The sequence below is a fragment of the Mobula birostris genome, chromosome 10, assembly GCF_030028105.1.
Source record: "Mobula birostris isolate sMobBir1 chromosome 10, sMobBir1.hap1, whole genome shotgun sequence".
Taxonomy (NCBI): Eukaryota; Metazoa; Chordata; class Chondrichthyes; order Myliobatiformes; family Myliobatidae; genus Mobula; species Mobula birostris.
Genome location: NC_092379.1, coordinates 10,999,007 through 11,015,583, shown reverse-complemented (window position 1 = coordinate 11,015,583; position 16,577 = coordinate 10,999,007). Strand labels below are relative to the sequence as shown.

The 16,577-nt window shown below is 52.2% G+C and overlaps 1 protein-coding gene across 1 annotated transcript in view; it reads left to right on the top strand.

Moving 5' to 3' along the window:
• The first annotated feature begins 13,360 nt into the window (after nucleotides 1-13,360).
• The window catches only part of LOC140203815 (transforming growth factor beta-1 proprotein-like), an 83,614-nt gene continuing 80,397 nt past the window's right edge, over nucleotides 13,361-16,577 (top strand). Inside the window, exon 1 of the mRNA XM_072269903.1 lies at nucleotides 13,361-13,998. Within this exon, the coding sequence (XP_072126004.1) occupies nucleotides 13,668-13,998 (331 nt within the window). The 5' untranslated portion in view covers nucleotides 13,361-13,667. The remainder of the gene's footprint in view (nucleotides 13,999-16,577) is intronic.

Sequence of the window (16,577 nt, the reverse complement as noted above, 5' to 3'; positions counted from 1 at the left end):
CCTCCACCCTGAGAGCGGCCTAATCTTGGCGCGAGAGGAGCCTGTGGATTGACATGTCGGAATGGAACTGGGAGTAGGAATTAAAATGGTTGGCCACTGGGAAATCCGCTTTTGACAGATGGAGCAAAGTCGCTCAACAAAGTGGTCCCCAAATTAAGTCAGGTCTCACCAACGTAGAGGAGGCCGGCCGGTGGCCTAGTGGCGTCAGTGCCAGACTTCGGAGCGAAGGCTCCCGAGTTCGAATCCAGCCGGCTCCCCTGGGCTGGGCTGAGCGTCGAGCTAGCAACTCGACCTCGTAAAAAAGAAATTGCCTGCTACAGAAACACCAACAGCAAAAAGTTGGTGGCCTATGCTCTCTCGTGAGTTTTAAAGGCAATTTCCTTTCCTTTTCCACCAACGTAGAGGAGGCCGCATTGGGAGCACTGGATACGATAGAGAACCCCAACTGTTTTGCAGGTGAAGTGTTGCCTCACTGGGAAGGACTGCTCAGGGCCCTGAATGGAGGTCAGGGGGCAGGTGTAGCAGTTTGGCCACTCGCAGAGGTAAGTGCCAGCAGAGAGGGATGAAAGGACGAGAAGATCACAGAAGGAGTGATCCCGACACAAAGCAGAGAGTGGGAGAATGTAAAGATGTGTTTGGTGGTAGGATCCCATTAGAGATGGCACAGGTTGTGGAGAATGATGGGTTAAATGCAGAGGCTCGTGGGGTCGTAGGTGAGGACAAGTGGAACTCTCTCAGTGCTAAGACAGCGGGACAATCGGGTCAGCGCAGATGTTCGGGAAATGGAGGAGATGTGGTTGGGGGCAGCGTCAATGGTGGAGGAAGGGAAGCTCCAATCTTTGAAGAAGGAGGACATCTCGGATGTCCTGGAAAGGAATGTCTCATCCTAGGAACCGATGTGGTGGAGACGAAGGAACGGAGAAAAGGGAATAGCACTTTTACCAGAGACAGGTCGGGAAGAGGTATAGTCAAGATTGCTGTGGCGGTCAGTAGGTTTAGAAAAGATGTCGGTTGAGTGCCAGAGATGGAGACAGAGAGGTTGAGAAAGGGCAGGGAGATGTCAGAAATGGACTGAGCGAATTTAAGAGCAGAACGGAAGTTGGAGGCAAAGTTGATGAAATTGACAAGCTCAGCACGGGTGCATGAAGCAGCGCTGAGATTCTGCCGTCCATGTAGCGGAGGAAGAGTTGGGGAGCATTACCAGGGAGATTGTTCTACATGTCTAACAAAAAGGCAGGCATAGCCGGGGCCAATGCTGATGCCCATGGCTACCCTTCAAGTCTGGAGGAAGTGGGAGGAACCAAAGGAAACAATTGTTGAGGGCGAGGGCCAGTTTTATCAGACGGAGGAGGGTGGTGGTGCAGGGGAATTGGTTGGTTTTGAAGTGGAGAGAGTTGGGGCATTTTTGATGGGGGATGGAAGGGTTTCCCACCGAACATTAATGGTGAAGATGGGGCGGTCACGGCCAGGGAGGGTTGAAAGTGACTGAGGAGATCGACAGCATGAGACGCGTTGCAGGTGTAGTTTAGGGCAACTGGTTGGTTCTTTTGTGGAAAAAGCATCAGAGAGCTTTAAGGCCTTTTTGATGAGGGGGCAGAAATGTATAGGGACTGAACGTTCATGGTGAAGGTGAGGTGGTCACGGCCAGGGAATTGAAAGTTACTGAGGAGATCATGAGCACGAGCAGTGTTGCAGATGTAGGGAAGGGGCTGAACCAAGGGGGATGGAGATACGAGGACACGAGCTCAGTGGGGCAGGAGCAGGCGGAGACCACAGGCCTACCTGGACAGTCCGGTTTGTGGATCTTGGGTTGGAGGTAAAAGCAAGTGGTGTGGGGTAAGGGAACAATGAGTTTGGTGGCAGTGGATGGGAGTTCTCCGGAGTGGATGAGGTCGGAGATGGTGTTGGAGACAGTTTTCTGACAGTCCCGAGTGGAGTCCTCTTCAAGGGGTAAGTATGAGGAAGTGCCTGAGAGATGCTGCCTGGCCTCAGCAAGGTAGAGGTCAGTCTGTCACACCACAACAGCACCCCCTTTGTGAGTTTGATGGTCAGGTTGGGATTGGTGCAGAGAGAGCGGAGGGCAGTGCGTTCAGAGGGGGTAAAGTTCAAGGAAGAGTGAGGAGTGCTGAAGTCGAGACGTTGGTGTCTCATCGTCTGCTCGAGATGGAAAGATCCGGAGCAGGCAAAGAACCAGAGCGGGGTGTCCAAGAAGAGGAGGAGGGTTGGAGGCAGGAGAAGGGGTCATCGGTACGGGAGGGGGAATTCATTCCCAAAGAAGAGGGCTCGGATACGAAGGCAATGGAAGAAGAGTTTGCCGTCCTGATGGGCACAGAGGTGCAGGCAAAAGGGGGACAGAGGTGAGGCCCTCGCTGAGGTCGGAACATTTTGCCCCGGAGAGAGGAAGGTCAGAAGGAATGCTGAAGATCTGAGGGGGGGGGTGGGTGCGTGGAGAGTTGGTGGTTTCGGAGGAGTGAGAAGGGTTTGGGTGTACAGGGAAGGTGGAGGGAGAGAAGATGGCGTCTCTGAGGTGACGGTGGAGCCTGAGAGACCTGGCGGTGGGGGAAAGGAGAGCCCAGGGGCCCAGCGGCAGCAAGGAAGGTCTCGGCCTGGAGGTGCTGGCGGCCGAGGGCCAGGTGGAGCCAGAGCCATAGGCTGCACAATTTGCAGCCGCCCCCTTGAGCCTAACAAATTCGTTACAGGGAGGAAACTTAAAATACTCGCGTAAGTAGAGTACTGTAACCCACAAAGGCCTGATGGTTTCACTGTCAACCAGCTGGTCTCTATCAATACACTTTGGTATTCAATGAAATATGAGGAGCTAGTGAAATTGAGGTTTCAGGCTTCAGAATTCGGAGTTTGACCATTAAACAGCACACACAAAAACACCAGACAAGCTCAGCAAGTCAGGCAGCGTCTCTGGAAAGGGATAGTCAGTCGATAGTCTGGGCGGAGGGTTTCATCAGGCCCGGAAGTGAAGGCGTCTCCAGGATCTCTTGTGTTTATGATCGTTGGCCGATTAAACAGCAGAGAAATTCTGTGCAGCACTCACAAAATCCTGGAGGAGCCCAGTAAATGAGGCTGCATCTATGGAGAGGAATAAAAAGACAGATAAATTCTGTCACCCCCTCTTGTCATAGAGTCATATATCACCACAGCATAGAAACAGGCCCTTCGGCCCATCTGGTCTGTCTAGCCCTCCATAATCCGCCCCCCCCCCCATCCATGGTACTTGTCCAAATTTCTTTTAACTGTTGAAATCAAACCCAGATCCACCACTTCCACTCGTTGCTCGTTCCACCCTCTGAGTGAAGAAGTTCCTCCTCATGTTACCCCTAACCATTTTACCTTTCACCTTTCACCCTTAACCCGTGACCTCTAGCTCTAGTCTCACCCAGCCGCAGTGGAAAAAAGCATGCTTGCATTTACCCTATCTATACCACTCAAAATTTTGTAGACCTCTATCAAAATCTTCTACGTTCCAAGGAATAAAATCCTAACCTATCCAACCTTTCCCCATTCTCAAGCCCTGGCAAGTTCCTTGTAAACTTTCTCTGCGCACTTTGAATCTTATTGACAGCTTTCCTGAGGGTAGGTGAACCAAATCTGCACACATCGCTGGCGTTTGGGGCAGCAAAGAAGGTCCTCCATCTCTGGTGGTGTTCAGGGCTTCCTTCATCGTGTCAGTAGCTTCCTCTCGGTTTTCACTACTGTCAGTCATCCCCATCCCGGGTGGAGACTCAGGAATACCATCACACTCAGGTGTAGAAGGATTCTTCATTGCTGTTTCCATAACAATTTTACCAGTCAGGATTGAAACCCTGAACCTTGAGGACTGATGAACCACTCTTAGTCTGGCCTCTATCCTTTGACCTGTTTGTCATGGGTGACTCTACCAAGAGCCAAAGCACAAAGCCCGGACTCCAGCCACCATCGCTCTCCGGGTCATTGAGGCACGCAAGCCTCCAAACCCTAAAAAAGGTTGTGGTCCTCTTGGAGCCCACGGTCTGTGTTATGTACAGGAAGCACAGCTTCCACAGCCCGTACTATTTTCTGACAAGTTCCACGAGGCAGGAGGTACAGGAGCCCGAAATCCCACAGCATCAGATTAACCTACCATACCGTTCGAAAGTCTGAGGTGCATGTAAAAAAAATACCTCTAGAGCGAAGATCCTTTCAAAAAAATGAAATGAAAAGTTTCTAAATATCAAAAAAGTTATGATTAAGGGCAGTAAACAGTAAAACTCCAAATCGATATTTGGTGTGACCATTAAACCTGCACCGTTTCTCCTAGGTACACTGTCAAGCAGATTTATAAGAAAATTGGCTGGTAGGTGGTTCCAGGCATCTTGGAGAACTTCCCGCAGTTCTTCTGCAGACTTTGGCTGTCTCGCTTGCTTCTGTCTCTCCATCTGATCCTAGCCAGCCTCGATGATGTTGAGATTGGGGCTCTGTGGAGGCCATACCTTCTGAAACCAGATAAAACAGGGGTTCCCAACCTACGATCTCTGCACCCCTCAGATAACGATCGGGCTCCATGGCATAAAAACGGTTGGGGACCCCTGAATTATAAAGAAGCCAGGGTATCTAAGACTTTTGCACTTCCCTTCAACCATTTGGTTCTTAAACCAACCTGCACAGCCCTAATCATTATGGTTTAGGGACACTATGACCACTTTGCAAAGCGATAGATTTTATTTCCTTGTTTTTGGTCTAATTGTGTTCTTTATTTTATAAATCATTTTATGTTAATTTATGCATGGTGTGTTTCTGATACTGTGTGCCTATGATTCATGTGCTGTGTTGTATGGCATCATCATTGTGTGCCGGGTCATATGATGTCATCATTATGTGCCGTGTTGTACAACATGGCCTATCATGGTCTTATCCATGACCATGATTGCCCTTGGCAATTTTTTTCTGCAGAAGTGGTTTGCCATTGCTGTCTTCTGGGCAGTGTCTTTACAAGACAGGTGGCCCCAACCATTGTCAATACTCTTCAGAGATTGTCTGCCTGGCATCAGTGGTCGCATAACCAGGACTTGTGATCTGCACCGGCTGCTCGTATGACCATCCACCACCTGCCCCCCATGGGTTCACATGACCCCGATTGGGGTTTTCTCACGGGTCTATCATTAAGGGTCAAACCCCACCACCCAGGACATGTCCTCTTCTCATTGTTACCATCAGAAGCCTGAAGACACACACTCAGTGATTCAGGAACAGCTTCTTCCCCTCTGCCAGCTGATTTCTGAATGGATATTGATCCCGTGAAAACTACCTCACTACTTTTTTATTATTTCTGTTTTTGCACTACTTATTTCATTCAACTATATATGTTTACTGTAATTTACAGTTTTATTATTATGTATTGTATTGTACTGCTGCTGCAAAACAACAAATTTCACGACATATACAGTGATATTAAACCTGATTCTGATTCACAATGCATTACAAACTGTTATTTGCCATTTCTACTGAGCTATTACAGTCCCAATTTACAACATCCCTCTGCATTATTACAGCCCTGTTTGTAATACAGCTCATCATAACTCATATTGCACTGTGCAACGTAGCTCGGGTGCCTGAGACTTTTGCACGGTACTGTAGTAGTTTTATGTATTGCACTGTACTGCGCCAAAACCCCCCCCCAGATTTCATGACATATGTGAGAGATGATAAACCTGATTCTGATCTGGGTCTCTATTGTGGACTGAGAGTGAGAAGGGGGCAGGGAGAGGGGAATCACGGTTGGGAAAAGGGAAAGGGAGTGGGAAGCACCAGAGAGACATTCTGTAATGATCAATAAACCAATTGTTTGGAATCCAATGTCCTTGCCCGGTGTCTCAGAGCTGGGTATGTCTGCACCCTTACCATCCCCGCCCCGGCACTCCTTCTCTGCCACCTGTCCCACACCCCTCCCACAGCGCTCCACCCTCACCATTCCCAACATCCTTCACTTCAGCCACATCGACAAACTCGCTCCCCACTCCACGTTGACAAATACAGCACTGCACACACTGCTTCCTGAACTATCGCAGTCCCTGCTCACGAAAAAGGCAAACATTTTGGAAATGTTCAGCGGGTCAGCCAGCATCGACGGGAACAGAAACAGGTGGGAAGGGTGGGGAGAGAGGGGAGGGTGGGGGTAGAGGAGGGAGAAAGGGGGGAGAGGGGGGAGGGGGAGAATGGGGGTGGGGAGAGTGGGGGTAGGGGGAGGGGTGGGTAGGGAGAGAGGGCAGTAGGGAGAGGGAGGAGGGAGATGGGAGAGGGAGGAGAGAGGGAGAGGGGAGAGGGAGATGGGAGAGGGAGGAGGGAGATGGGAGATGGAGGAGGGAGATGGAAGAGGGAGAGGGGAGAGGGAGGAGGGAGATGGGAGAGGGGGAGGGAGAGAGGAGAGGGAGGAGGGAGATGGGAGAGGGGGAGGGAGATGGGAGAGGGGGGGAGAGGTGGGAGGAAGGAGGGAGGGGGAGAGATGAGACGGGAGAGGGAGGAGGGAGATGGGAGAGGGAGGGGGAGAGGTGGGAGGGAGGAGGAAGAGGGTGGAGGAGGGGGAGGAGGGAGAGGGTGCGGGGTGGGGGAGATGGGAGAGGTGGGAGGGAGAGGGAGGAGGGAGAGGGTGGAGGAGGGGGAGAGGGAGGAGGGAGAGGGTGCGGGGTGGGGGAGATGGGAGAGGTGGGAGGGAGAGGGAGGAGGGAGAGGGTGGGGGGGGGGGTGTTGGCTGTTTCTCTACTCCTGTCATGGCCTTTGCATCCTGAGTGGAGTTCCTCCAGCCGCTCGTATCTGAAAGTTCAGCCCGTTTCCTTCATGTCCGCACACTTCCAGCTACATCGCAGAGCTTCCTGTAAGGCAGTGTTTTGACCCTGACCTCCCCCAGTCTCTATGTGGAGTTTGTACGTCCCCCAGCCCCCGGGACCTGTGTGGGGCTCTCGTTTCCTCCCACATTGATCGACGAAAGTCTTGGTCCCTGGAGGAAAGCCGTGAACCCACTCTGGTCAGTGCCCTTGCGAGGTGGTGACTCTCACCTCCAGCTCCTGACAGTCTTACCGGCCGGGCTTCCTCAGTCGGGTGAAAGGCTCTCGAGCCAAAATGGTGCCTGACCCCCTGACTTCCTCCAGCACCTTTTGTGTCGGCAGAACCTCTCGGGTCTGTGATACGGGGAGGTGCAAGGACCTTCCACGTGAGTATTCTCATCTCCCCTGGTGAGGAGCCCACCCACCACAGGTCCCAAACATTTCCCTCGAGGTTCACCAAACATCTCTCCCCACAGAGACCACCTACCACCCGCTGGACTGCTGGTGTTTAGTGCAGGAATGGAGGTCATCTGCACAGAAGGATTTGCCATTGCTATTTTGTTTTTGACCAGTCAGGGTCGTTAGCCCTGAGCTGAACCCCGAACCTGGAGGACCAGTGGACCACTCTTAGTCTGACCTCTATCCTTTGACCTTTGGCATGGGTGACCCTACCAAGAGCCAAAGCACAAAGCCCTGACTCCAGCCAACATCGCTCTCCAGGTCATTGAGACAGGCAAGCCTCCAAACCCTACGACGAGGTTGTGGTCCTCTCGGAGGTCCGTACAGAGAGTGTGGCCAAAAAAAAAAGCCCTCCTACTGGCGGCGTACGTTCCCGAGGTGTGTTGGTGGCTAATGCAGACAACACGTTTCACCATACACGTGGTAATTAAATCTGGAAATGCATCACAGGTCAGAACGTGAAGAGTGTGTCGCCAACAGGAGCAGAAGGGATGATCACTACCCTGAGCTGAACCCGCCAGCCTCGGTCTCCCCAGACACAGGGTGGCCCCAGCTCAGACGCGGTGCGGCGCCCACACACAAGGCCTCCCTGATAAAGGTTCAGTTTGACACCAGGGAATGTGGACGGTATACAACCTGGAATTCTTACTCTTCACAGACATCCTCAACACAGGAACCTCATAGAACGAATGATAGAGGCATCGAAACCCCCTCCCTTCGTACAGGCAGCAGCGAAAACATCAACCCCCCCCTCCCCTTTCCCCACTCGCACCAGCAGAAACTCCGATTCCTCCCCCCACCACGCAACAGCAGGAGCCCCCCCCACCGCCCTGAAAGAGACCCCCATCCAGGGTCCATCGAAACTGTAGTCCTTAACCCAGCATCTCCGACACTGAGGCAGGGAGAGATCGCTCCCGCGAAACCGAGAGAGGAGAACAGCAACTCACGGTCTCCCCCACGTCACTCCTCCAAGAACCATTCCCCCCACCCCCACCCACCGTCTTGGGAGAGGGAGAGGGAAAGAGGTAGAGAGAGGGGGGAGGGAAGGAAGAAGAGAGGGAGGGAGGGAGAGGGGGACAGGGAGACAGGAAGGGAGGGAGAGAGAGGGGGAGAGAGGGAGGGAGAGAGAGAGGGAGGAAGAGGGAGAGAGGGAGAGGGAGGGAGGGAAGGAGAGAGGGAGGGAGAGGGAGAGAGGGAGAGGGAGGGAGAGAGGGAGAGGGAGAGAGGGAGGAAGAGGGAGAGAGGGAGGAAGAGGGAGAGAGGGAGGGAGGGAGAAGGAGAGAGGGAGGGAGGGAGGGAGAGGGAGAGAGAGGGATAGAGGGAGAGGGAGAGAGGGAGGGAGGGAGGGAGAAGGAGAGAGGGAGGGAAGGAGAGAGAAAGGGAGGGAGGAAGAGGGAGGGAGAAGGAGAGAGAAAGGGAGGGAGGAAGAGGGAGGGAGAAGGAGAGAGGGAGGGAGGGAGGGAGAGGGATAGAGGCAGGGGGAGAGAGAGATGGAGATCAAGTACAGGAGCTTCATCCAGCAGCAGCACACACCTCCTGCTGCCCTGAAGCTTCAATCTCCCAGGAAGCTTCAGTCTGGGAAATCACTGAGGAACCGGGCCGCGCACACGGCTGCTCCCCAAGGCTGCACGTCCTCCAGGCCGAGGCTGGAGACAACGAAGTGCCAGGCTGCACAGCCAGACCAAAGACCCACCATAGTTCGAACTGCAGGTCACGGACTCTGACAGAACCCCAGCCACCTTGGAAAGAGAGGGTAGATGAGGGAGAGGAAGATGAGGCTGCTTTGTGGATGCAGACCTGGGACACGGATACAGTCCTGCAATGGTGGGAGCCCTTCCCCTGTCAGAGGAGAGACAGGTGACCGACGGATCGGTTCCCTGGGAGGTGATTGGCCTGTGGGGCTGGTCAGGGCGGCTCACCTGGGCCCAGGTGGTGGACGGGGCCCAAATAAACATCTCACGCTCCTCGCAGAGGAGGGAGACCAGGTGCCAGCTTCGGAAAAGCCGGGCGTTGCCCTCGGTAGGCAGAGGGATGTTTTCTACCCAGCACCGCCAGAGGAGCTTCTCCCCACGGCCCGGCTTCAGCGCGGGACCCGTGCGTGGGTGCCCACTGGGATGTCCAAGAAAGCCCCGAGGAGCTCCGCAGTCAGCCCGGCCAGACCCAGGAGGCTGTTGGAGCGCATCGGCCAGCCCCGCTAACGCCAGCAGGCCGGCAACCCTGGAGCTGATCCCGTCCCCCAGAATACTGCACTGGATGCTCGAAGAATCCGAAGAGGATTGAAGCAGGCCAGGTTGTCTAACCTCTCCGGATCTGTGACAGATGGTGGAGCCATCGTCAGCCAGCTCCTGGACCACCAGACCTCCAGCAAGTGGAGGGAAGACAGGCCTGAGTCCAGACCATGCGGGGTTTGAACCCACGACCTATCGGGACCCTTCAGACTGCAGGTCCCGCATCCCACAGCTCTGCCCCTCATCCGTGACTCACAAGGCTCAACCCTGGTAAACTCCTTCCTCTCAGGCTCCTGGCCGGCCAACTGTTGTCGAGAGCTGGAGGCGGGTTCTGCCGCACCCCACCAATATCCGCACACCGGTTAATTGCCCGTCTGTGTTTGTGTGTGCAGTTTCTCGTTCATTCTATTGTATTTACCACGAATGCCTTCAAGAAAATAACTCTCAGGACAGTGCAGTGGATTCCCGTTAATTGGGACATTGGTTAAATCGGAGCAGCCGCTTATTTGGGACAACTATTAAACAGCAAAAAGTAATCGAGAAAATAGCCGGGGATTCCCTTCGTTTATTTGGGACACACCGCCGCTTAATTGGGACAGGAGACTGTCGTCCAGCAGCTTCTAACCAGTGTCAGTTGTGTGCACCTGTGTGGCCATTTTGTTTTATAAACCGTACAAAACTTTATTCAAATACAGAAGACATACAGAGGTCAGGGGTTACAGTACAGCTAGTGAATTAAAATTAAAACACGGTTATTACTACCTATTCCTGGGGGGGCGCCATTCCCAGAAATCGCCCACTGTACCCACAATGGTCACCTGCCCCCTCTCTAAGGACCCCCAGACAAGAACGTACCCTGGAAAAGGGGCAGGCCATGGGCTCGGGTAGTCTGCAGCCTGGACCCGTGAATGGCTGTCTTGGCCAGGCCCAAGAGCAAGCCTACCAGGCCACCCACTGACCCACCCGCACTCTCCCCCGCCCGTACTAGGTCCCCACCTGGCTGACCGTTGGACACGGCGCTGTGCTCAGAGCGAGCAGTTTTTAAAAAAGCACCAGTTACGTGTGCTTGTGTTCAAGAAGCAGAGGTTTTTGTCACTGATGAGGCCTCCGATAGCCGGGGCCAACCATGGATGTCGCATCCCAGCTGTCTGGATATGGAAGCCAGGACAGTACGATATGGAGGATAAACTGTTGCCCATGCAGCCGGCTCCCCCCTCTCCACGCAGCCGATGAACCCAAAGGGACGGCGGAGACCGATACGGTTTGGCGCCAGCGGCGTTGCAGGAGTTGCCGGTCAGCGTTGAACTCAACGTAGGACTCCAGCTCCAGATGTTCCAAAAGGATTTCAAAGTACACTTACTGTCGGACAATGTAGAAATCATACAACCTTGAGATTTGTCTGCTTACAGGCAGCCGCAAAACAAGAAACCAAGAAGAACCCAATTTTAAAAAAAGATCAAATAAAGACCAACACCCGATGCATAGGGAAAGAAAGAAAAAAAAAACAAATCACGTAAACAACAGAAGCAAGCAGCAACATTCCAAACTAAAATGAGTCTGTGGATCAGAACTCTGGAGCAGCCCCAGAGTGGGCCCAAAGCCTCAGTATCATATTAGCAGGCATGGAGCTCAGCAGCCAGAGACTGCTGAAGGTTTACTCCTAAAACCTTCCCATGAGTAGGTGTAGCCACAAGGCAGCGGAGCTTTGAAATCAGAGTTTCTTAAGGTTCCTCAACATTGTCAGAAAGGGAGGGGATAGCCTCCCACTACCTATTAAATGCCCCCAATGGCGTGCATCCTTAAATAACCTCTGACAACCAAACCAGCTCCTGGCCTTCATATGTAGCTTAGCTACTGAGCCAACAGAACTGTTTCTACCGACAGGAGAAGGGGCTGGTGACTGGCACTTTAAAGACCAGTCGCTTCTGACGGATGGGGCTTATCAGCCGTGCTTAGTAGCTCATCTAGGAGAAGGAAAAATCTGCCTCTTATAGTTGGCAAAAAATAAGCAGTAAGACAATTCCGAGCTGTTTTGCTCACTGTGGTTTCAAGCATTCGGGGTTGGAGATGCCAGAAACAGCCGAGGGTGAAAATGGAACAATTTCACGACTTCAACAAGTTAGGAACTATAAAGAATTTGAAGGTATCGACAATCGTCTTGAATGTTACAATGACAATGAAGATTTGGAGGAAGCAATCGTCGATAGCACTGTAAGAAGAAAGTCCCGTGCAAAAGTCTAAGGTGCATTTGAAAAATTTCTGTGAAGCGAAGATCCTTTCAAAAATAATGAAATAAAAAGTTTCTAAATATCAGAAAATTACTGTAAAGAACAGAAAAGCAGCAAAAAAAACCCCTAAATCAAATCAATATTTGGTGTGACCGCCCTAGCCCTTTAAAACTGCATCAGTTCTCTGAGGTACACGGTCGTGCAGTTTTATAAGGAAATTGGCCGGTCGGTTGTTTCAGGCATCTTGGGAATTTGCCACAGTTCCTCTGCAGACTTTGGCTGTCTCACTTGCTTCTGTCTCCCCGGGTAATCCCAGACAGATTCAACGATGTTGAGATCAGGAGTCTGTGGAGGCTGTACCATCGGAAACCAGATAAAACATCTCGGGTGCCTAAGACTTTTACACAGTACTGTATATGCACTTTGATGATAATTTATTATGACTGATCTGTTATGACAGATAGAACAACCCTTAATAACTGGATGGACATAATATTACAGGGTAAACAAGCAAGAACAACTTATTCAATTTATTATTTATTGATATACAGTGCGTAAGAACCCTTCTGGCCCTTAAAGCTGCAACGCCTAGCAGCCCCCAATTTAACCCTAGCCTAATCACGGGGCAATTTACAATGTCCAATTAACCTACGGACTGGTGTCTCTTCGGACTGTGGGAGGGAACCAGAGCACTGGGAGGAAACGCACGCGGTCACAGAGATAACGTTCAAACTCATCACAGGCAGCGGCGGGAATTGAACGGGGGTCGCCCGCGCTGTAAAGCGCCGTGCTCACCACTACGTTACCGCGCCACCCCAGAACGTAGTGAGCTCCCACCGAGACACTCCAAACACGCATAACATGCAGAAGTCATTAAGTGAAAAACACTGGAGATGTGCTGAATTAAAAGAGGAAACTGAAGGACTATGGAACATGAACAGGATAGATACATTGTCCCAATAGTAATATTTACAACTGGTGTAATCCCGAAGTCTCAAAATTAAACACCACTGGAATAGTCTGAAAGTTCCTAGCGATTGAGAAATGAGTGTGCTTGCCTTTGCCTATATCTCAGGTTTTACCAGCGTGAGCTGAGAACAAATAAAAATCAATAAGAGTTGATAGCATGAGATGAAAAGCCCTTAAAAGGGAGTCCATAGATTGTGGGAACAGTTCAGTGACGGGGCAAGGGATGTTATCCCCTCTGGTTCAAGGGCCTGATGGTTGAGGGGTAATAACTGTTCCTGAACCTGGTGGTGTGAGTCCTGAGGGCCACAGCGAGAAGAGAGCGTGTCCTGGGTGGTGGTGTGGGGGGGGTCCCCGATGATGGATGCTGCTTTCCTGGGACAGTGCTTCACGCACATGTGCTCAATGGTGGGGCGGGTCCGCGACTTTTTTTTTGGACGCCTTTCCTTTCGAGGGCATTGGTGCATTCGAGAGCAGGGTTTCACTCGGCGGCGGGCGCTATAGCAATGCAAGTCGCCTGCTAAGTTTCCAAACTCGCGTGCGTTTTTTCTTCTCTCTCTCTCTTCTCAGGTCTGAAAGGAAATGATTTGTGCAGACAACTGAGCGATGGCCACAGCGTTCGAGTACCCACCCATTTCCTGGGAGGAGCGTCGACTGCCGGCTTATAAATTTCCCAACACCAACTCTCCAACCTTCAAAGACTCGGGGAGGAATTCTCTGTCGACCCCAGCACTCCCAGAGGAGCAGCAGACTTGTGCTAAATGACGCTTCCTCCAGGACGCCGGCAGACTGACAGAATCCTGCGCTGGGACAGGCGAGCAGTTCGGCTGTGTGTCTGCGTGTGAGAGGCGGAAAAGTTTTCATTGCACTCCCCTGAACTTACAACCGAACTCCGGGCTCCGCCGGCGTTGACAGCATTACCAAAGGCTTTGCCGCTGTGAATGCGGTTGACACAGCCGGCCAGCGAGTGAAGAAGCGTGTTCGTACTGGCGAGGATGCAGCTCCGGGTCCTGCTCAGCCTGATACTACTGTTCGACTGCTTCCCTGTCATCTTCTCCCTGTCCACATGTAAGACGATTGACATGGAACAGATTCGCAAGAAGAGAATCGAGGCCATCCGGGGCCAGATCCTCAGCAAGCTCAAGCTCACCAGCACCCCAAAGGCCGAGCAGGTAACGGTCACGAACGAAGTGCTCGCACTCTACAACAGCACCGTAGAGCTGGAAGTGGAACGGCGGGAGGAGCCGGACGTAGAGACCCCGGCGGACTACTACGCCAAAGAAGTGAACCGATTTGACACTTTGAAGTCCGACGGAGGGAGCGACAGTGAGTAACGCCGCTTGGTCCTAACGCGCGCTGAGTTCACCGCCCGACTCCCTCGGCTCAAGCGCTTAGTTCAAATTTCGAGAGTTTCACTTTTTTTTTTGCTGAGTTTTGACTGAATTATCTGCGCCCGCGGTCCAGGCAAAATTCGGCCCTTGTTCCCAACCACCCCCCCTCCCTCTTCCTCTCCACCCCACCACCACAGACATTCCCTCATCCTCGCAGTCCCCCTCCCCATCTTTGCACCTCCCTCCCCGTTCTGTTGCTGGAGGGGGGTGGGGTCCTGTATTTGCGAAATGCCTTCAGAGTTCCTTCCCTAGATTTGGCAGATAAAACCCGCGTGTCCCTGTCTCGGAGTGAGGGGCATGTGTGCACAGGCCCTCCTGGGCTGGGGTTGTAAATGGCTTTTGGATCCCTCTCTGGGTCCATCTCCCACCTCTGGTACTGACGCGCTCCTCCCCCTCGCATTAAGTATCTGGGGGCAGGAGGCTTCACATGTCCACTGTTTTCATGGAGGGAAGCGACACAGGGGTCACCCCCTGTTGAATCTCTGAGGTCCTGCTGTCTGGCTGTTCCGTACAATGATTGGGGTACCGGTTCTTCACTCAGACGCTATTGCAGCTCGGTAGTCGGGGGTGGGGGGGGGGGGGGAGGTTGGAGTTGGGAGTTCAAACCCGGCGTCCTCCGTACGACCTCCCCTTGGAATGCGTGGGTTTCCTCCAAGTGCTCTGGTTTCCTCCCACAGTCTAAAAGACGTATCGTTTTGTAGCTTAATTGCTCATTGCAAATTGTCCCGTAACTTGGGGGTGGGGGGAGTTACTGGGGCTGGAGGGGCCTACAGTATTCCGCACTGTATCCCAAATAAGGGAAGTCACACCACCCTGTTCCCATGTACCCCAGGATCAAGTTGTCCAGACTGTACAACTGCTGTTCCTTTGCTTAATCTATAACTGGAAAGAAATATAGAATGTTATCCGAAAATATCCCTTGTAATTAGAGCCACCCCCCCCCCCCACAGTTAAAAGGTGATGTTATCTAAGAAGGAATGTGCTGGTCTTGGAAAGGGTCCAGAGAAGGCTAACGAGAATGATCCCAGGAATGAAGGGGTTAACCTCTGGGCTCACTGTGGGGGGACTTGATCTCATTGAAACCTTTTTGAATATTGATAGAGTGGGCATTGGGAGGATGATTCCAAAAGAGGGAGGGTCCAGGGGTAGAGGGCACAGCCTCGGAGGGGAAGGACGTCCCCTTGGAACGGAGATGAGGAGGAATTTCTTTAGCCAGAGGGTGGAATCTGTGGAATTCATTGCCACCGACGGCAATGGAGGCCAAGTCACTAACACGGAGGCTGACTGGTTCTTGATTAGTCAGGCTGTCAAAGCTTATGGAGGGGTGGGGGGAAGGCGAGAGAATGAGTTTGATAGGGAACATAAATCAACCGTGGTGGAACAGTAGAGCAGGCTTGATGGACCAAGTGGCCTAATTCTGCTCCTATGCCATTAAAAAAAAATATATTGTCCAAGGCCAGTACGAGACGCACGGTCTTTAAGAAACTTGCATCAGCTGCTTGTGCAGTGATGGGTATAATTGGGAGCCGCACAAGCTGAGCATTGTTCTGCGCTGGCCTCTGAGGCACCTCATACCTGTAATTCCTGAGCTGGTCACCTCAGTGTGGAGCGGGTGCTTGCGTCAGGCGTGGAGGAGCAAGACTTCCCCTGGTGGTCCTTTCTTTTCCTTCCCCACTCACCTCAAGTGTCCTGGTAAGGTCCTTGCTTGACCTTTTTTTTTCTCACCAAAGTTGGTGATCCCTTCCCAAATGTTCCAGGAAATCAAGACCCCCTTCCAGCATTTATTCCCCACCCATCTCTAACCCTCACTGATCAGGGCTGACACAGTGTTCCCCTCTAGGCCGAGGGGCTGGAACCCCTTATGGCTACTTTGAGGGGTGTTTTGCACAAATTTTCGGTATAAGATTTAAATGGTTTCTTGTGCTGTTCTACTGTGGCACTGTGATTATGTTTCGGGGCTTAGCTTAATGAGCTAACGTTCATACCCTATCAGTTTTGCTAATTGCGTTCGTCAGAAATTGAAATGTTAAGTCGTACTACTGATGACAAGAAACTACTGCGTTGAAAATTCTGGTCAATTATCACTGGCACCTGCTGTGAACTGTGTTGTTTTGAGGCCGTGTTGTAGTGCAAGACGCAAAAATGTACCTGTTTGTTCGTTGTTCTGATGTGGGTGATCACGGTCTTTCCATGATTGTTCTGGGCAAATTTTTTTCTACTGAAGTGGTTTGCCATTGTCATCTTCTGGGCAGTGTCTTTCCGAGATGGGTAACACCCCCCCAGACACATTATCAATACTCTTCAGAGATTGTCTGCCTGGTGTCAGTGGTCGCATAACCAGGACTTGTGATCTGCACCGACTGCTCAAAAGATCATCCGCCACCATGGCTTCATGTGACCCTGATTTGGGGGGGGCGCCTACACCTTACCCAAGGGTGAGCTGCGGGCTAGCAGGGGGAAGGAACGTCCTACACCTGCTTTGGTAGAGACCTATCTCCACCCAGTCACCCGGGG